Source organism: Entelurus aequoreus, linkage group LG03, assembly GCF_033978785.1.
Source record: "Entelurus aequoreus isolate RoL-2023_Sb linkage group LG03, RoL_Eaeq_v1.1, whole genome shotgun sequence".
In the NCBI taxonomy this organism is placed as follows: Eukaryota; Metazoa; Chordata; class Actinopteri; order Syngnathiformes; family Syngnathidae; genus Entelurus; species Entelurus aequoreus.
The window spans coordinates 5,198,847-5,221,027 of NC_084733.1; the positions used below are offsets into that span (position 1 = coordinate 5,198,847).

The 22,181-nt window shown below is 40.6% G+C and overlaps 1 protein-coding gene across 4 annotated transcripts in view; it reads left to right on the top strand.

Annotated features, from left to right (window-relative positions):
• Nucleotides 1-1,296: 1,296 nt before the first annotated feature.
• mbip (MAP3K12 binding inhibitory protein 1) overlaps nucleotides 1,297-22,181 on the top strand; it is a 33,231-nt gene continuing 12,346 nt past the window's right edge. For 2 of the 4 annotated variants that reach the window (XM_062040978.1, XM_062040977.1), the window contains exons 1-7: nucleotides 1,297-1,465; nucleotides 6,102-6,218; nucleotides 8,290-8,499; nucleotides 9,032-9,128; nucleotides 12,831-12,899; nucleotides 16,603-16,758; nucleotides 16,833-16,930. In XM_062040978.1, the coding sequence (XP_061896962.1) occupies nucleotides 1,340-1,465; nucleotides 6,102-6,218; nucleotides 8,290-8,499; nucleotides 9,032-9,128; nucleotides 12,831-12,899; nucleotides 16,603-16,758; nucleotides 16,833-16,930 (873 nt within the window). In that variant the 5' untranslated portion in view covers nucleotides 1,297-1,339. The remainder of the gene's footprint in view (nucleotides 1,466-6,101; nucleotides 6,219-8,289; nucleotides 8,500-9,031; nucleotides 9,129-12,830; nucleotides 12,900-16,602; nucleotides 16,759-16,832; nucleotides 16,931-22,181) is intronic. The other 2 variants (XM_062040979.1, XM_062040980.1) reach the window with 2 other exon arrangements.

Genomic DNA, 22,181 nt, shown 5'->3' on the forward strand with positions numbered 1-22,181 from the left:
ACAGTGGAGAAACACGCCCACGGAGGGCATGCTCAGCAGCCCAGCACAAAGACTGATGTCTCGGAGGCTGAAAACTCCGCTCCCGGTCGCCGACACGCTCTTGGAGCCGAGCGTAGTCACTGGGGTCCCGGAGAAGCTGCGGGCGAAACACCAGACAGCCAAGTTCTGGTATGACAGGTCGGCCAGAGACTTGCCCGAGCTGTGTATCGGCCAAGACATCAGGATGAAGCCACTACCTGGCGACAGGACGGGCAGGTGGAGGAGGGGCGTGTGCCTGCAACAGGCGGGCCCCAGATCATACCTGGTGGATGTCGAGGGGACGTTCTATCGACGGAATCGGGTGGATCTGCGGCCAGCTGAGGGGGAGGCGATCGGACGCCACCCTGAGCAACAAAGCATGCAGCGCAGCGGCCCGCCTGAGGAGCAACACAGCGATCCGTCTGACAGCACGACGGGCAATATGGAGGACAGTGACACAAACGGGCAGGGGGCCAGGCCGCTCAGGCGGAGTGGTGTGCACCAGCCCGCGGGCAACGCCACGCCCGTGACGGAGCAGAGGACGGCCAGTGGCAGGCTGGTGAGAGTGCCGGTCAGGTTGGACTTATAGATATTATGGACTGGGGTTTGGGCCTGAGGCTGGACTATTGTTGTGTTGACACACGTTTGAAAAAAAAAAAAAAAAAAAAAAAAATAGGGGGACGGAATCTGTAATGTGTTTTATTTTAGTAATGTGTTAATATGGGATACATATTCGGGTTGTTTATGTTCTTAGAAAGGTTCATCTAAGAAAGGGGAGATGTTATAGGCGAGTAAGGGTTGCACCCCTAACAGAATGGTATGTCCCAGCAGCTAGCAGGAAGTGTGTGTTGTGTTTACGTCCGGGCCATCAGTTGCAATAAAGACCACTGAATGAGTTACACACTATTGTCTCCTGTCCCAACTATATACAAGAACAATTACTCCGGTACTCTTGTCTTGTTCTGTATATTGTACAGTATTTTGTATATTGTACAGGCTTGCTTATTATTTGTATTGGATAGTAGTCTGTTTATTTAAATTCTTATTTTTTATCTTTATTACTTCTTGTGTTTTATCCCATATTTGTTTCCACTACCGCACCTTAAATTGGAGTCTTTAATCTTGTTATATGCAAATATAATGACAATAAAGTCCATCATATTATATTCTATTCTATAAAAGTCGTTGAAATATTGCAAATTGGCACTGTTGACTATCTTTGCTCCGCCCATTTTCATGACGCATGACGCTAGTATGCATCTATTTCCGGTTTTTCAGCCAATCAGCGATGAGCTGTTCGGGCCGCTGACGTCACAGCACAATGGCGACCACGGCGCGGAAGCCGAGCGGGTCTCGTTCTACGGTCGGCGAGTCCAGTAAGAAAATGTCCAGCGCCTCCGACTGCCTGGGTGTGCTGTTGGAGCTGCTGGTAGACTTTGGAAGAGAGGTTAGTTCGGGTGGTTTCTGCGTGCCGTGAAAGTGTTCTACAGCCAAGTGCCGGGTTAGCTAACAGCTAGCATGCTAACGCTACTAGCGGCAGTCAACACAATACATGAGCAGCAACTCGTGAGAAAACATTTTTAAATTGATTTTAGAGCAAAATTAATACATTTCTATACATTTTACTATGTACAAATCACCCAGTGTGCCTAATATTATTTTCTATTAAAATAAGTTTGTTTACATTTGCACTGTGTGTGCGCGCATGCGCATTGTATTTATTTTTTTATTTGTTTTAATTTTATAAACCTTTATTTATAAATTTCAACATTTACAAACAGTTGAAAAATAATAATCAAAGTAAGTACAAAAACATGACAAAACAGCGCCAGGGGGTTGTAAATTCAAAGTAACTAAAATAGTGTATAGTGTAATATGTTTAGAAACTCAGGAAATAATGTCCCTGGACACATGAGGACTTTGAATATGACCAATGTATGATCCTGTAACTACTTGGTATCAGATTGATACCCAAATGTGTGGTATCATCCTAAAGTAAAGTATCAAACAACAGAAGAATAAGTGATTATTGCATTTTAACAGAAGTGCAGATAGAACATGTTGAAACAGAAAATAAGCAGATATTAACAGTAAATGAACAAGTAAATTAATAATTCATTTCCACCACTTGTCATTAATAGTTTTGACAAAATAATAGGTAGATAAATGACACAATATGTTACTGCATATGTCAGCAGCTAAATTAGGAGCCTTTGTTTGTTTACTTACTACTAAAAGACAAGTTGTTTAGTATGTTCACTATTTTATTTAAGGACACAATTGTAATAAGAAATGTATGTTTAATGTACCGTAAGATTTTTTTGTTAAAATAAAGCCAATAATGACGTTTTTTTTGTGGTTCCCCTTTATTTAGAAAAGTACCGATATACTTTTGGTACCGGTACCAAAATATTGGTATCGGGACCACACTAATACACACACACCGAACACCCACTGGCAGAAATGTAGATCGGCGCTTAGGCATCATACTGCAAGCCGGTTATAATATTTAGAAAGTATAGGTAATAAAAATGGCTTTTGTATTTACAAAAATGGTCATGTAGCTGCATGCAGTGACTATGCGTAGCTCAATTTGAAGGGGAACTGCTCTCTTTTTTTTAAAATGTTGCCCGTGTAGGACAAGATCACATATGTTTTTCTTTTTTATGCATTCTAAATCGTAAATAAAGTAGATGTTAGCAAAAGTCTGCTAACACTGGAGTCAATGGAAGCTCCTATATTCTGCCCACAAAGCCCTCTAATAAACATTTGAAAACTGCCCAAAATACTCACTTTACATCTTGTGACCTCAATATTAACCGAGTATTAGAATTTTTGTAATCATGAACTATGCAGGAGACACTTTTTTTTTTGCGTCGCATTGATCACAGAGAGCTAACTAGCTTATGCTGCTATATTGACATACTGAGCCGGCTGCTGCTGCTTTGCCTCCGAGTTGGTAAAGGTTAATTTTGGATTATATAAAAAAAAAATTGCCTCTGCGCATAGCATAGATCCAACGAATCGATGACTAAATTAATCGCCAACTATTTTTAATAATAATAATAATACCTGGGATTTATATAGCGCTTTTCTAAATACCCAAAGTCGCTTTACACGTGTGGGGGGGGGGGATTAAAACAACTTTATTAGGAAAAGAAACTAAGAAAAGAAAAAAGAAAAAAAATAATAATAAAGAAACACCAAGGGCAGGGTCAGTTTGGAAAGGCTAATGTGAAGAGGTGAGTTTTTAGGGTGGTTTTGAAGGTAGGGAGGGAGGGGGCTTCTCTGATGTGCCTGGGGAGAGCGTTCCAGAGAGAGGGGGCAGCCACGGAGAAGGCCCTGTCGCCCCAGGTTCGGCGCCTGGTCTTGGGGACCTCCAGGAGGCCAGCATCACTAGACCTGAGGGAACGGGACGGAACGTGTGGCTGGAGGAGGTCAGAGAGGTAGGGTGGAGCCAGGTTATGGAGTGCCTTGTAGGTGGTGAGGAGTATTTTAAAGGGGATTCTGTATTTGACAGGCAGCCAGTGGAGGTCATGAAGGACAGGTGTGATGTGCTCTCTGGAGCGGAGTTCTGGACATATTGCAGTTTATTGAGGGTTTTGGAAGTGATGCCATAGAGGATGCTGTTGCAATAGTCTAGCCGGGATGAGATGAAGGCGTGGATGAGGGTTTCGGCAGCAGAGGGTGTGAGGGAGGGCCGGAGACGGGCAATGTTTCTGAGGTGGAAGAATGCAGTTTTGGTGATGTGGTTTACATGGGGGAGGAATGAGAGGGTAGGGTCGAAGATTACACCTAGATTGCGGATGTGGGTGGAGGTAGTGACAAGGGAGCCGTCGATGTTTAATGAAAAGTCCTGAGTGGAGCGAGTGAGGGAGTCGGGGCCAATTATAATTATTTCAGATTTGTTGCAGTTGAGTTTTAGAAAGTTTTTTTGCATCCAGGTTTTTATGTCTGTGAGGCAGGTGGTAAGGGTGGAGTGGGTGGCTGGGGTGATGGTCGTGGTGGAAAGGTATAGTTGTGTGTCGTCGGCATAGCAGTGAAATTGAAGGCCGTGGTGGCGGAGGATCTGACCGAGGGGCAGGAGGTAGATGGTGAAGAGTAGGGGGCCAAGTACTGAGCCTTGGGGGACGCCGTGGGTGACTGGGGCAGTGGAGGAGGTGCAGTTGTTGATTGAGATGAATTGCTGACGGTCAGAGAGGTAGGATTTCATCCAGGAGAGGGCAGTGCCGGATAAACCAAGGGAGGAGTGGAGGCGTGATAGGAGGATGGAGTGGTTGATGGTGTCGAAGGCAGCACTGAGGTCGAGGAGAATGAGGATGGAGAGGGAACCAGAGTCGGCGGAGAGGAGGATGTCGTTGGTGACCTTGAGGAGGGCAGTTTCTGTGCTGTGGAGTGAGCGGAAGCCGGATTGGAACGTTTCGTATAGGTTATTGTGGAGAAGGTGGGATTTGATTTGGGAGGCAACTGCACGTTCGAGAATTTTAGAGAGGAAGGGGAGGTTGGAGATGGGCCTGTAGTTGTTGGGGAAGTTGGGGTCGAGACCGGATTTCTTGAGGATGGGGGTGATGGCAGCCAGCTTGAGGGCAGGAGGGACAGAGCCAGTGGATAGGGAGGAGTTAATTATAGTGGTGATGAGAGGTGAGAGTGAGGGAAGGCAGGCTATAACTAAAGTGGATGGGATTGGGTCGAGGATGCAGGTGGAGGCTTTCATACCAGAAGTTATGGAGGATAGGTCAGTTGTGGTGATTTCGGAGAAGAAGTTGAGTGGGTGGTTGGAGAGTAAAGGGGGGGCATGATCGGGGGTAGGGGAGGAGGTGGGAGAGGAAGCGGCCAGTTCAGAGTGGATGGTGTTGATTTTTGATTGAAAAAATGATAAAAATTCTTCACATTTGCTGGTGGTGAATGAGGTGGTGGTGGTGTCCATGGGTTTGAGGAGTTGGGTTACGGTAGAGAAGAGTATCTTGGGGTTGTTGCTGCCGGATTGTATAACGGAGGAGTAGTGGGAAGTGCGTGCATTGTTGAGGGCATCTCTGTATTCCTGTTGGTGTAGTGTGTAGATGTCCAGGTGAACAGTGAGACCGGTTTTCTTTGAGAGCCGTTCAAGCTGCCGGCCCTTGGCTTTAAGGTGACGGAGGTGGTCAGTGTACCAGGGGGCAGTGTGGGTGTAGGAGACAGTTTTGGTTTTTATGGGGGCGAGTTGATTGAGACAGGAGGAGAGTGCGCTGTTGTATCTGTTAACCAGTTCAGTGGGGGAGGCGCTCAAAGTGAGGGTATGATCGGAGGTGGTGTCAATCAGTAGGGCGGAAAGAGAGGGGGGGTGGATTGATTTCATGTTCCGGTATGATATGGAGCGTTGCTGCTTGATAAGGGGGGTGGGGATGTCTATGTCCAGGGTGAGGGCCAGGTGGTCTGAGAGGATGTCTGTGAGGTTGAAGCTGGTGAGGTTGCTGATGGAGAGTCCAGTGGTGCAAATTAAGTCCAGGGTGTGTCCTTTTTTGTGGGTGGGGAAGTCAACGTGTTGAGTGATATTAAATGAGTCGAGAATGTCCAGAAATTCAGTGGCAGTTTTACAGGTGGTGGAATCGACATGAATGTTGAAATCACCCAGTAGGATGACTGAAGGTGAAATGGCACAGAGTTGGGTGAGAAATTCAGAAAGATCGGAAAGGAATGCAGGGTTGGGTTTGGGGGGGCGGTAGATGATTGCAGTGACCAGGGGTTTGGGGCCAGCCAGCTTGAATGACTGGTGCTCAAATTTTATAATCGATTAGTTGTTGCAGCCCTAGTACCGGTATACGTACAACCCTACTACATTAAATATATACTTACAGTGTGTATATAATAAAATTGATGGAGGTTTTTTGGGTGTTTTAGAGCGCTTTATAGGTGGAATAGAGCCACTTCCATTACCTCTATTGTTAACAGACTTTTACTAATTTTTATTTACCATTTAGAATGCATAAAAAGAAGAAAAACATAGGAGTTCTTGTTTAGGGATTGTAAATGATAGGCAAAATGTCAAAAAAGTGCCGTTCCCTTTTAACCGTGCTCATCATCATTACTTTGTGTCTACAATGCAGCTCAACTTGGGCGACGCGGCGCTGAGAGTGGACGTCAACGTGGATGCTGCGAGTCTTCAGTCTTCGGACGCAGCTCACGTTTACAGCTGTTTGCAGCAGCACATCACTAACTTACAGGTGATCACTAAGAACTGCTTGAATGTAAAGTGTTACGTATTTATATAGGAATATATGTTATGTATATGAAGGGTGTAACGGTACACAAACATTTCGGTTCGGTGCGCACCTCTGTTTAGAGGTCACGGTTCGGTTCATTTTCGGTACAGTAAGAAAAAAACTAAATATACATTTGCTGGTTATTTATTTAACAAAATTTGTTAACAATGGCTTTATCCTTTTAACATAACAATAACATACATATACACACAGTGTCGATTACCAGGGTTAATGCAGTCAACATATATAAAATAAAAACTAAATAAGATAAAGCTCAGAATTTTTTTTTAACAAAACCTTTCTACATATAAAGTGCAACATTCCCACATATAAAGTGCAACATTAAACTGCTTCAAGTTGTTGCTCAGATTAAATAAAAAGTGCAACATTAAACACTTTCAAGTCAACTCAGCCTCAGATTAACTTTTCTTCCCCCCCCCCCCAGCCTTTAACCCTGGTGACTTTCACTCAATTTTCATGTTTTTTGCCAGAAAAATCAGTTCATCCACATTGTCTGCAGAAAGAGCAGACCTGGTTGCAGTTAAAATGTCTCCAGCTGTGGAAAATACCCTTTCACTGGGCACGGAGGTAGCAGGTATGGCGAGGTAGTGCCTGGCTAACTTGGCAGTAAGAGGATATATGGGCTCATTGTTCTTCCACCATAGAAGTGGGTCAAAATCTAGTTTTTAATGCAATACGGTCTTAAATCTCAGGGTTTCCCACACATTCATTTATTTGTGGCGGCCCACCACGAAAGAATTACGTCCGCCACAAATAAAATAAAAAAATTAAAAAAAAATTTTTTTATTTTTTATTTATTTTTTTTGTCCTCTCCAGCTTCTCAGGCAAATCATATAGTTGATGTAGATGCCCATATCGGCTGTTCAGATTTACTTTACAAAAGAGAAGTGTAGGATACTTCTCTTGTTGCCTTATTTGTATTTGACTTTATTAAATGTATTGATATTAGAAACACAACATATGTATATAACAAAGGGTGCAAAGTCTGCAGGCAGTAGGAAACACATGGTTAAGTGTAGGGAGTAAAACTGATGGCAGTCTAAAGTTCAAGATTTTTGGAGCTCTTTGTTCAGTGGATCAGATGTTTGATGAAGCTCTGTGTCTATCTACCACCACTACTGTTTTCTGTTTATTTGTTACTGACTGTGGCAGGACACCTCTGCCTCTGTTTCGCTTTATGTTGCTGGTAAATAATATGGTTGTAGTAGTAGGCTAAAGTTAAATTATTTAGTATGCACTAATTAAAGGGGCAGAGCTTTGAGACATTTTAACTTTTATATTTTATAAGATATATTTTTTGTAAAAACCACAATTAATAAATATATTTCAGTGAATAACTTATTGTTCAAATCTGTATATAAATATGTACATAAGGTGTTGTAATTATATTGTTAAATGGATGGATGGACGTTTAAACCAAAGTGTTATTAATTAGTAAGTATACATTTTTTGAGCCTTTTTAGAGAAAATCAAATCATTGTAGTAAATTATGCAAATTACTCGATGATGTCATGGTGACCACGCCCATAGCCACGCCCCCACCGCCACAGGTATCTTGGCAGTTTATGGGAAACACTGAATCTGCTGCTATAAAAACATTTGTTATTGCTTTAGCCCTGCCTGACTCGCCGAGGAGAAGCTGCTTGAATGCGGTGGGAGCTGTGTTTGTTTGTCCTTCTCTTTGTTGAAGCGATGTTATCCCTTGTTGTATCGCAACGCGAAACCGAAATATTCCCAAATGGGAGATCTTAACGAGGCAGGAGGGTCTTCCAGCTCTGGCTTTTGCATGTTGTAGTAGCCCGGTCGTTGCTAGCATGCCGTGTGTTGTGCCTCGGTGTGCATTGTTTACACAACGTGCGGTACGCTACTTAATATGTCCGTGTGGAAACTCGTTCGGTACACCTCCGAACCGAATCAATCACGGTTCAATACAAATACACGTACCGTTACACCCTTAATATATATAGGAATATACAGTATGTGTTATGGTGTTCCACTTTTCTTTGTTCAGACTGTGTCAGAAAGCCTGAGGACCCTGACGAAGGCTCACAGTCACACATTATTGGCGACTAAGAAGGAGACACCACGTGACGCCGTGTCCACGTCTGCTCTTGAAGACCCGACCCCGTCCGAGCGAGGCCCTCCCCTCCCCGACGCCGCGGCGGCAGCGTCAGACGCGACCAGTGACGTCCTGGTGCAGATCCGAGCGGGCAAGTCCGAGGTCCGTTTAAGTCAGGCAGCTGTCGAGCCCTCTTTATTTTTATTTATTGTCTTTTACTCCATGTCACACAAAATGAATAATCGTTGGTAATTGACTGCACGGAGAGGCGATGACTAGGAGAGTCGGGGAGAGGGAATAAAGGGGGGGGTCTTTTAGCGGCGTGGTCCGCTAGAAGAGACCACGTTGCTGGAGGGCTCTGAGAGAGGGCCGGGTCCTTGATGGATTATGAAGTGGATGCTCATTACTCTGAGATTGGATGTGGATGGAGGACAAGAGGCCCCCATTCTGTTGCGCATTTATTTTGGTAGCCAAGCAAACAGTATTCATATTCCATCATGTGATGTCCGCCAGCGTGTTTTGCCTACCTGGGATTGCAATCGTCATTTTGCCTCATGCAAATTGCCGTTTGCCTCGGTGTGTTATCATTTCGCCTACAGCCGCGGCAACGACGACAAAAAAACTCTTTTGCCTTTCTGCCCCGCCTTTGAATATTTTATCGATCATTATCTGTTGTCGTCTCTCCCTTCTGTAGATCGAGCGGAGAATATCTGCATTTATGGAGCGCAAGCAGATGGAGATCAATGAAAACAATGTGCGCGAGTTTTGCAACGTGATCGACTGCAATCAGGGTGAGGATGGAGCGGGGGGGGGAGGAGGCGGGTGGGCGGGGAGCCTTGAATGTGTCAGGTTGGAGTGGGAGCCGCCACACAGATTGCCAATGTTTGGGAGAGAGCTGATTTCCACAAGGCGAGAGGTCAGCCTGAACTGCAGCGGGAGCACGGCTCAAGTAGCTAACGGCCTCCAAAAACGCGGCCGGCTTAGCAGAGAACAACACGTTAGCGACTAGAGCAGGGGAGTCCAATCTTTTCCATTGAGGGCCGCACACTGAAAAATCTAATAATTTGGGGGCCATATTTAAAACCAATATAATGTATAGTTGTTTCTTTTTCACGTTTACCCTTAAGTTTGGTCCTGGTTAACCAGAAGGGTCTCAGTCATGAAAATGTTAAAAATAAGTCATCTATCAATTTGTCTTATTCAACACTTAAATCACTAGATCAGGGGTGTCAAAGTTGTTTTCACTGAGGGCCACATCGCACTTATGTTTGGCCCCGGAGGGCCGCTTCTAACAGTGAATACTATTATTACACCATTTTTTATGCATTTTATTAATAGTTTTTTTTTCACACTAAAATGTAAAAAAAAATATGGTAAGTTGTAAAAATTTCACCTCAAAATGTAGTGTATATTACTGTAAATGGGAAAAACAGTACTGCTGTTTTTATGGTAAAAAAAAAAAAAGGCAGCTCAGTTGCCAGAATTTTACTGCAAAATTTACATTTGTTTTTTTATACTTTTAATAAAAAAAAATGCAATTTTACAGTAAAATTTTGGCACCTGAGCTGCCAGTTTTTTGGTTGTTTTTTTTACCGTAAATCAACAACTGTAGATTTTCCGGTGTATTACTGTAAATGCTAAAACGGCACCACAGTTTATTACAGTAAAATAAAGTACAGTTTTTTTCATTTAGAGAAAAATGCTGTAAAAACCGCAGTAAATTTTACAATTTTACCATGAAATCTATTGCTATTTTTACATTGCACAATTTGATGGATAACTTGCTTCGAAGTCATTATTATTAGTATTTATTTCTATTTTAAAAATGGTTTTGAATGTTTGATCATATATTTTTGCATAATTAGACAATATTTAAGTTAACATAATTTGCGATTACATGAGTACATTTTTTTTTTCTCCCAAAATAGAAAGAAAATACATTTAGTAAGAAAATACATATTATTTCCAAGCTTTCGAGGGCCAAAAAAGTGGCGGGCTACATCTGGCCCCCGGGCCTTGAGTTTGACACCTGTGCACTAGATCAACTGTCGATATAAATTATTTATTATTATTTTTTAATATTGTGTTATTATTTTTTAATATTGTATGCCCTTTTTGTCAAAGCCTTGTTTTTATGGCAAAACAATTAAATATGTCATATTTTCCCCCCAAAAAATTCCAAGTTGGAATATTTGAAGTAATAGTAGCTTTAAATAGGTCAATAATTCATAACAACATTGATTATTTTTTTAGCAATAACTGTTTAAAAAATCACGCTAAAATTCCTGGGGATCCAAAGAGGCCCTACTCATAATTTTTTTTGTATTTTCAATGTTTTATGCGATTTTATATAGTGTTTCGCTAAAGCTGGATTTTTTTTGGTAGTGCTTCTAAAACTTGTAGCTCATCCTCCTTATATTCCAGATCAACAATATAAGATTCTGGATCATCTTTTTGCCTTAAGTAAATGTTTGCTCTCACAAAGTCCACACGATTTGCATTGTTTTTGGTGGGGAAGGGATCTGCGGTCCCTAGCACTACACCACGCCATGACGTGTCTGGCTTCTTGATTATCTCTCAAAATGGCTCGGGAATCTCCGTGAGATTGATACTGTTTTGATCATATCTTTTTATCCGCAAACTTTGGATGTCTTTAGTTGTCATAAATCAGATATATATGATAAGTGTGTAACGGTACATGTATTTGTATTGAACCTTTTCGGTACGGGGGTTTGGGTTCGGTTCGGAGGTGTACCGAACGAGTTTCCACACGGACATATTAAGTAGCGCACCGCACGTTGTGTAAACAATGCACACCGAGGCACAACACACGGCATGCTAGCAGCGACCGGGCTACGACAACATGTAAAAGACAGAGCTGAAAGACCCTCCTGCCTCGTTAAGATCTCCCGTTTTGGAACACTTCGGTTTCGCGGTGCGATACAACAATGGATAACATCGCTTCAACGAAAAGAAAGACGAGTGTCTTGCAAACACCGCATTCAAGCAGCCTCTCCTCGGCGAGTCAGGCAGGGCTAAAGCAATAACAAATGTTTTTATAGCAGCAGATTTAAGACCATATTGCATTAAAAACTAGATTTTGAACCACTTCTATGGTGGAAGAACAATGAGCCCATATATCCTCTTACTGCCAAGTTAGCGAGGCACTACCTCGCCATACCTGCTAGCTCTGTGCCCAGCGAAAGGGTATTTTCCACAGATGAAGACATTGTCTGCAGAAAGGGCAGACCTGCTTGCAGTTACAATGTGGATAAACTGATTTTTCTGGCAAAAAACATGAAGGTTGAGTGAAAGTTACCAGGGTTAAAGACCGGGGGGGGAAGAAAAGTTAATCTGAGGGTGAGTTGACTTAAAACTGTTTACTGTTGCACTTTTTGTATGTAGAGAGAAAAATTCTGTCATTTTATTTAATCTGAGCAACAACTTGAGGCAGTTTAATGTTGATTAACGTGGACCCCGACTTAAACAAGTTGAAAAACTTATTGGGGTGTTACCATTTAGTAGTCAGTTGTACGGAATATGTACTGTACTGTGCAATCTACTAATAAAAGTCTCAATCAATCAAAAAAAGCACTTTATATGTAAATAAATAAATGATAAATGGGTTATACTTGTATAGCGCTTTTCTACCTTCAAGGTACTCAAAGCGCTTTGACAGTATTTCCACATTCACACACACATTCACACACTGATGGCGGGAGCTGCCATGCAAGGCGCTAACCAGCAGCCATCAGGAGCAAGGGTGAAGTGTCTTGCCCAAGGACACAACGGACGTGACTAGGATGGTAGAAGGTGGGGATTGAACCCCAGTAACCAGCAACCCTCCGATTGCTGGCACGGCCACTCTACCCACTTCGCCACGCCGTCCCTAGAAAGGTTTTGTTAAGAAACCATTCTGAGCCTCATCTTATTTAGTTTTCATTTTATATACACTTGTGATTTAGGGCTATATAAATAAACATTGATTGATTGATTGATATGTTGACCACATGAACCCTGGCAATGGACCCTGTGTGTATATGTATGTTATTATTATCTTTAGCATTCATGACTGCCTGCTGTTGCACTGATCAGCCTAGTGGTGGCTCACATCCATGACACACAGAGCTATTTTAAAGCAATGTTAAAAGGATAAAGCCATTGTTTACAAATTTGGCAAATAAATAACCAAAAAATGTATATTCCGTTGTTTTCTTACTGTACCAAAAATGAACCGAACCGTGACCTCTAAACCGAGGTACGTACCGAACCGAAATTTTTGTGTACCGTTACACCCTTAATATATGATAATAGCTTCAATATAGGGGCAACTTGTTTTTCCACTCTACTGCTACTTTAAAAAATTAGCTGCGGACAGCAAGTGGCCCCCCGGCGGTACACCGGACACCCCAAAACTAGAGCCACGTCGCACCCGCTCGTGGCGACAGCGTTTTTGTTCTCTTTTAATTGTATTTCTCTCGCTTTCTGCCCAGCAGAGAACAGTTGTGCCAGAACCGATGCAGTGTTTACGCCTTACCCGGGATTTAAAAGCCACGTGAAAGGTGGGATTTATTATTCAAATGTACTGTCCTGAGTTTTCAACACAACTGCAATCTACCTGTGGCATTGGATTGGTGGGCATGCCTTTGTCTGATTTGAATGATCGACCATGGTGCATCTGAGCAAATCTGAAAATTAAACTCGCTGTTTTAAAGTAAAACAAATTGAAAAGCTCTGAGTGGTCGCTGCTTTGAAAACTCACAAAGTCGCGCCTGCTTAAATGCTAACATAATAACAAGAGACATTAAAGGCCTACTGAAATGAGATTTTCTTATTCAAACGGGGATAGCGGGTCCATTCTATGTGTCATTCTTGATCATTTCGCGATATTGCCATATTTTTGCTGAAAGGATTTAGTAGAGAACATCGACGATAAAGTTCGCAACTTTTGGTTGCTGATAAAAAAGCCTTGCCTGTACCGGAAGTAGCGTGACGTCACAGGTTGTGGAGCTCCTCACATCTGCACATTGTTTACAATCATGGCCACAAGCAGCGAGAGCGATTCGGACCGAGAAAGCGACGATTTCCCCATTAATTTGAGCGAGGATGAAAGATTTGTGGATGAGGAAAGTGAGAGTGAAGGATTAGAGGGCAGTGGAAGCGATTCAGATAGGGAAGATGCTTTGAGAGGCGGGTGGGACCTGATATCCAGCTGGGAATGACTAAAACAGTAAATAAACACAATACATATATATACTCTATTAGCCACAACACAACCAGGCTTATATTTAATATGCCACAAATTAATCCCACATAACAAACACCTCCCCCCTCCCGTCCATATAACCCGCCAATACAAATCAAACACCCGCACAACACACTCAATCCCACAGCCCAAAGTACCGTTCACCTCTCCAAAGTTCATACAGCACATATATTTCCCCGAAGTTACGTACGTGACATGCACATAGCGGCACGCACGTACGGGCAAGCGATCAAATGTTTGGAAGCCGCAGCTGCATACTCACGGTAGCGAGTATCCAACTCAAAGTCCTCCTGGTAAGAGTCTCTGTTGTCCCATCTCCACAAGCATGCGTATCCAACTCAAAGTCCTCCTGGTAAGAGTCTATGTTGTCCCAGTTCTCCACAGGCCAATGGTGAAGCTTGACTGTCATCGTTCGGGAATGTAAACAATGAAACACCGGCTACGACGTATCCGCTACGTGTTTGTGTTGCTGCAGCCGGCCACTAATACACCGCTTCCCACCTACAGCTTTCTTCTTTGCTATCTCCATTGTTCATTAAACAAATTGCAAAAGATTCACCAACACAGATGTCCAGAATACTGTGGAATTTTGCGATGAAAACAGACGACTTAATAGCTGGCCACAATGCTGTCCCAAAATGTCCGCTACAATCCGTGACGTCACCCGCAAACGTCATCATACAGAGACGTTTTCAGCAGGATATTTCACGGGAAATTTAAAATTGCACTTTACTAATCTAACCCGGCCGTATTGGCATGTGTTGCAATGTTAAGATTTCATCATTGATATATAAACTATCAGACTGCGTGGTCGGTAGTAGTGGCTTTCAGTAGGCCTTTAACGTATTTCCCCATTAAGAAACGACATACCTCAGTCTAAACGTGTATAAACACATTCCTGTCTGAACAACTAAGCTATTCAATTGAACCCACAGGCTGTGCTGTTATGGCACAAAATTATCATCTGAGAAATACAAGACACAGGTGCGTTCAAGGACCTTTTGAAAAGTGTAGGATAACCAAAAAGTAGAACGCCCACCAGAAATAAAAAATAATAGATTTTATTTCCACCGCACTTTTCATTTAAATAAATCTTAAAGTACAAACCAATATGTATAACATTAAAAGTTTAGTCACTAGAACAGATGAAATACTAAGACTAAAACACTATCAGTAAAGAATACGAAACACAAAACATGCAAAATAGTTCTAAAAGTGTGTATTTATTTTAGGTATTTAAAAGAATTTCAGTGCGTGTATAAGTACTTGTTGAGCACTTTTCAACATTAATGCCAATATAATAACGGTGCTAATTTTGGTCACAATAACCGTGATATAAAATGTTCACAACACGAACACTCGGCCATCACTCCCGCAGCACTGAGAGCGCACTCGGCCTCAGAAATGTAATTTAAAACACTATCAGTAAAGAATAAGAAGCACAAAACATGCAAAATAGTTCTAAAAGTGTGTATTTATTTTAGGTATTTAAAAAATATAAGAATTTCAGTGCGTGTATAAGTACTTGTTGAGCACTTTTCAACATTAATGCCAATATGATAACGGTGCTAATTTTGGTCACAATAACCGTTATATAAAATGTTCATAACACGAACACTCGGCCATCACTCCAGCAGCACTGAGAGCGCACTCTGCCTCAGAAATGTCATTTAAAACACTATCAGTAAAGAATAAGAAGCACAAAACATGCAAAATAGTTCTAAAAGTGTGTGTTTATTTTAGGTATTTAAAAAAATATAAGAATTTCAGTGCGTGTATAAGTACTTGTTGAGCACTTTTCAACAATAATGCCAATATAATAACGGTGCTAATTTTGGTCACAATAACCGTGATATAAAATGTTCACAACACGAACACTCGGCCATCACTCCAGCAGCACTGAGAGCGCACTCGGCCTCAGAAATGTAATTTAAAACTCTATCAGTAAAGAATAAGAAGCACAAAACATGCAAAATAGTTCTAAAAGTGTGTATTTATTTTAGGTATTTAAAAAATATAAGAATTTCAGTGCGTGTATAAGTACTTGTTGAGCACTTTTCAACATTAATGCCAATATGATAACGGTGCTAATTTTGGTCACAACAACCGTGATATAAAATGTTCGTAACACGAACACTCGGCCATCACTCCAGCAGCACTGAGAGCGCACTCTGCCTCAGAAATGTAATTTAAAACTCTACCAGTAAAGAATAAGAAGCACAAAACATGCAAAATAGTTCTAAAAGTGTGTATTTATTTTAGGTATTTAAAAAATCAGAATTTCAGTGCGTGTATAAGTACTTGTTGAGCACTTTTCAACAATAATGCCAACATAATAACGGTGATAATTTTGGTCACAATAACCGTGATATAAAATGTTCACAACACGAACACTCGGCTATCACTCCAGCAGCACTGAGAGCGCACTCGGCCTCAGAAATGTAATTTAAAACACTACCAGTAAAGAATAAGAAGCACAAAACATGCAAAATAGTTCTAAAAGTGTGTATTTATTTTAGGTATTTAAAAAATATAAGAATTTCAGTGCGTGTATAAGTACTTGTTGAGCACTTTTCAACAATAATGCCAATATGATAACGGTGCTAATTTTGGTCACAATAACCGTGATATAAAATGTTCACAACACGAACACTCGGCTATCACTCCAGCAGCACTGAGAGCGCACTCTGCCTCAGAAATGTAATTAAAAAATATATATATAACAACTATACAGACGTTACCATAATTGGCTCATTTTAAAATATTGCATAAAAAATAAGATTTTCATATTGAAAACATTTAATATTTACTGACACACTCAAAAGTTACCGAAAACTGGTACCGTTGAGTACCGGTATTGATTATCTGGTACCGTGAATTGGTACCGTATCGGTTTAAATGTGAAAGGTGCCCATCCCTACTTGGGAGACAGAGCCTGGCGGAGGTCTGCGTTTTCTGAGTGCTTTCCTAGTTGTCCCTTTGTGAATGTTTCCGTGCAGTCACGCGGGTAGTCAACACGTACGGCCCTCAGACGCGCACGGGGGTCCAAGGAGAGGCCTTCGACCAGGCACGGAGCTTGGCCACGCGAGACTGCGGCAATCCGGCCGTCGAGGAACGCCTCAACAACATGGAATTTCACCTCAAACTCCCGACAGGTAAGGTTTTTTCACAATAAAAGTGTTGTTTGGAAAAAAAGGTCAATGCTAATGCGCATTGTTTTGTCACGCAGCGGGTCCGGTTCCATTGAGCGTCTACCAGAGGTTGAAGAAGCTGGAGGACCGCATCCTGCAGTTGGAGGGACTCTCACCAGAATACTTCCAGTCCTCAGTGAGCACTTTAAGGCGTTTATTGACTGCATTCAACAGATTTGGGGTTTGTTGACAGAGCTATGAGCAGACTTCTGAATACCAGATTTTGTATGTTCACGTGTCAACCGTCATGAATACACAACACTACAGTTCAATGACAAAGTAGAAGGGCACACTCACACCTAATTTAACATTCTTGCTCGTGCCCACATTGCCCGCCCGTGGCAAAACCGAACCCGGTGAGGCACCATTAGTCACACGACATGGGGGGGAAAAAAAGAGCAGCCAATTTTTAGCCGACTGCAGAGAGCGAGAACAAAAGATGTGGCATGGCGAGGAGGGAGAGGTGCCATGTCACCGCCATTGGGTCGGAACGGCAGTCCTAACTTGTATTACTCTCGCTGCTGAGGTCAGCATTTTACTTCCATACAGTTAGCAGCATGCTTCTTTAAGGTTTTAGCGCAGACCTGGGCAAATTAAGGCCCAAACCTTAGTGATGTATCAGATATATCAGATTGTAGGTGGGTGTTTTTTTTTTTTAAACCCTTCGCATTCATATTTTGCTGTGTTTTTTGCATTTTTGTAGCGTTTCGCTTGATTTTAAAATATGTCGATCAAGACGGGGTGTAATGTTCATATGTGACCTGTGCTGGCAAAATGAGTCACAATGAGGAAATTTAAAAAACCGAGTTATTGTTATTTACACATTCTCCATCTAAAGACCTTCAAAATGATATATGGTTTGTTGGAATCGGACAGAAAATGACCGAGTTACATCCGATTGAAGTCGACCAAGTTTGAGGGTCCGTTTTGAGAAAAAAACAGCTTAAAGTTTACTGTTCCAGAACAGAATGTTCCAAAACAAAACTCCATAGCAACCATACCTTAAAAGTCCTTGTAGCAACACCAAAATTGGTACAATTAAAGTCAAATCCCATGTCTAAAGGAAAAATATATATTCAACTCTATTGAAAATGGTTATGTACAAAAATGTCAACACTGTTATGTCACAGTTTTTTTGTTCACTGGTCAGTTTGTCAGCTGGTCAGCTGTCCGTAATATTCCTGACCAGCAGCACTAAGAAGATTCGCCGACTGCAGTGAATTTAGCGCACTTGCAACCGCCTGTGTACCCTCTCCACCTTCTATATCCATTACGGAATGTAAAACAGTCTAACTTATCCACAACAATAATAATTAAATGTTCGAAAATCACCTTTTTTCACCAAATATTCCGCTCGAATTACTGTGTTGTTTTTCATCAGGGCGCTGCCATGATACCACAATGCACCGCGCGGGGTGATTCAACCAATGAGGGTACGCCTCACAGCGACCCTTAGCAACAAGCCGGATTTGTTTACGTCGGGACAGGTTTAAAAACTCGAATTCTATTGGTCCAGAATGGCGTCATCGGGAATTCCATGCTCATTTTTAGAAAGTAGGTAAACTTGGCGTCACAATGATACCAAATATGGCTAGGGGGATTCCCCCTTATTGCCGCGAGTGAGCGTTGAAAACACTTGATTTTCTCAAGGAATTTTAACACAAAGGACTAATTTCTGGAGACATACCTCGTACAAAACCTTCAAATAAAGGTGATTTAAGATGTTTTCTTGCTATTTCGATGATTGGGATCGCTAGATTGTGGCTTTATGGACTCATTTTTGTGAAAATCTCAATTTCAACCAAGATACATTTTTTTCACTTATTTGCCTGTAGCTCAAAATTAGCCTGTGCGTATTCCGACTCATTTTGCCAGCACGGGTCACATATGTTGTCAATATTCAGTGTTTTATCGGTCATAGTTAATATTGTAAATCCCACATTCATTATTTTCATGTACATTCAGGGTGTCTCATTCAGTAAAAAAAAAAAAACGTAAAATTCCATTTCGTTTTTAGCATTCTATCAGACATTATTGTGAGGTTTTGCATTAGTGTTCCTAAAAATCAGGGGCCGTACTTATCAAGCTTCTTAGAATTACTCCTAAGAAGTCTGCTAAGAGTTGACTTAAGAGTAAATAAATTCTTCGCTGAAAGCTGCACTTAAAAGTTAGTTATCAAGCGTCTTACTCACACTTTCAGCGAAGTGTAGGACTGAATCTTCAGTGTCACACTCAGAGCTGAATTACGACATTACTATGTGCCGTAAACGGAATTTTAGGTGACGTCATTTCTGTGTCCATAGAAATGACCAATCACGGAAGGGAATCCGTTGTCTAAGAATAAAGAAATATCTTTGAAATATTTAAGTGGACAATGGGAGTGTATATTTTGACAATAAACTACAAAATAATACAAAACAAACTAGTCCCCGCCGGCACTCACGCTACCGCTCCCTCTCTTCTATTGCCCACACACTCACTGACGTCACTCACCTCACGGCCACACACATACGCTACTGTCATAACATTTTCTTTCCAATTCATTAATTAGGCAACTAATTTGAAACTGGTGTGGGTGGCTCTATATATACTAGCCCACTGCAGCCACATGCAGAAATCAACAAAGAATCGAAAAGTATTAAATCTGTGACAAAAATAATATCCGCTCTGTCTAAACGATACCGTTTGATCAGCTGCTCGTCATCAAAAAAAAAAAAAACATTGTTCCGTTCCCTGAACGTTCGCGCACGTCTCTCTCGCCTCAGTGCCATCCCCTGCTGGCAACTCCTAACCACTTAAGACACCTCTGAAGGTCTCTTAAATATCGTGGAGAGTAGGAGTGATTCTTAGACTTAAGAACGTTGATAAAAAAGCTTTTATTCTTAAGTTTGAGAGTAGGACTAAATTTCGCTAATTCTCAGGACTTAAGTGTAAAATGGCACTCTAAGAAGCTTGATAAGTACGGCCCCAGATATACCGGCCCCCAGACACATTTATTTCTCAAAATTTGGCCCACGAGTCAAAATAATTGCCCAGGCCTGATCTACGCTGCAAAAAGTCAGTGTTCAAAAACAAGAAAAAAACACACAAAAATTAGGGGTATTTTATTTGAACTGAGCAAAATTATCTGCCAATAGAACAAGAAAATTCGGCTGGTCAAGACTTCCCAAAACAAGTAAAATTAGCTAACCTCAATGAGCCCAAAAATACCTTTAAAATAAGTATATTCTCACTAATAACAAGTGCACTTTTCTTTGTAGAAAAAAAAGTAGACCTTTTTGCTCAATATGTTGAAAAATATTCTTAAATGAAGTAAATGCTGGTGCCATTATCTTGACATAATGATATGCGCTCGGCATCATGATTTTTTTTTTCATTCTTGAAGTAAGAAATTATTACTTTAAAAAAGTAGTTTTATACTTGTGAGTGTTGATGACACAGCTTTGCATCAGTTGATATTCTAGTTTCAAGCATGTTTTACTTAATATAGGTCATCAAATCTCAGCAACAAGCTGTAATATCTTACTGGGATCATTTAGGACCAAAACCCTTAAAACAAGTAAAACACTCTAACATAAAATCTGCTTAGTGAGAAGAATTATCTTATCAGACAGAAAATAAGCAAATATCACCCTTATTTGAGATATTTCATCTTACTTAGATTTCATTTTTTGCAGTGTAAACACTGCAAAAAGTCAGTGTTCAAAAACAAGAAAAAAACACACAAAAATGAGGGGTATTTTATTTGAACTAAGCAAAATTATCTGCCCAAAGAACAAGAAAATTCGGCTTGTAAAGACTTTCCAAAACAAGTAAAATTAGCTAACCTCAATGAACCCAAAAATACCTTAAAATAAGTATATTCTCACTAATAACAAGTGCACTTTTCTTGGTAGAAAAAAAAAATTAGACCTTTTTGCTCAATATGTTGAAAAATATTCTTAAATGAAGTAAATACTAGTGCCATTATCTTGACATAATGATATGCGCTCGGCATCATGAATTTTTTTTTCATGCTTGAAGTATGAATGTATAACTTTAAAAAAAGTAGCTTTATACTTGTGAGTGTTGATGACACAGCTTTGCATCAATTGATATTCTAGTTTCAAGCATGTTTTACTTAATATAGGTCATCAAATCTCAGCAACAAGCTGTAATATCTTACTGGGATCATTTAGGACCAAAACCCTTAAAACAAGTAAAACACTCTAACATAAAATCTGCTTAGTGAGAAAAATTATCTTATCAGACAGAAAATAAGCAAATATCACCCTTATTTGAGATATTTCATCGTACTTAGATTTCATTTTTTGCAGTGTAAACACTGCAAAAAGTCAGTGTTCAAAAACAAGAAAAAAAACCACAAAAATGAGGGGTATTTTATTTGAACTAAGCAAAATTATCTGCCCAAAGAACAAGAAAATTCGGCTTGTCAAGACTTTCCAAAACAAGTAAAATTAGCTAACCTCAATGAACCCAAAAATACCTTAAAATAAGTATATTCTCACTAATAACAAGTGCACTTTTCTTGGTAGAAAAAAAAAATTAGACCTTTTTGCTCAATATGTTGAAAAATATTCTTAAATGAAGTAAATGCTAGTGCCATTATCTTGACATAATGATATGCGCTCGGCATCATGAATTTTTTTTTCATGCTTGAAGTATGAATGTATTACTTTAAAAAAAAGTAGCTTTATACTTGTGAGTGTTGATGACACAGCTTTGCATCAGTTGATATTCTAGTTTCAAGCATGTTTTACTCAATATAGGTCATCAAATCTCAGCAACAAGCTGTAATATCTTACTGGGATCATTTAGGACCAAAACCCTTAAAACAAGTAAAACACTCTAACATAAAATCTGCTTAGTGAAAAGAATTATCTTATCAGACAGAAAATAAGCAAATATCACCCTTATTTGAGATATTTAATCTTACTTAAATTTCATTTTTTGCAGTGTAAACACTGCAAAAAGTCAGTGTTCAAAAACAAGAAAAAAACACACAAAAAGTTGGGGTATTTTATTTGACCTAAGCAAAATTATCTGCCAATAGAACAAGAAAATTCGGCTTGTCAAGACTTTCCAAAACAAGTAAAATTAGCTAACCTCAATGAACCCAAAAATACCTTAAAAAAAGTATATTCTCACTAATAACAAGTGCACTTTTCTTGGTAGAAAAAAAAGAGACCTTTTTTGCTCAATATGTTGAATAATATTCTTAAATGAAGTAAATGCTAGTGCCATTATCTTGACATAATGATATGCGCTCGGCATCAATATAGGTCATAAAATCTCAGCAACAAGCTGTAATATCTTACTGGGATCATTTAGGACCAAAACCCTTAAAGGCCTACTGAAACCCACTACTACCGACCACGCAGTCTGAT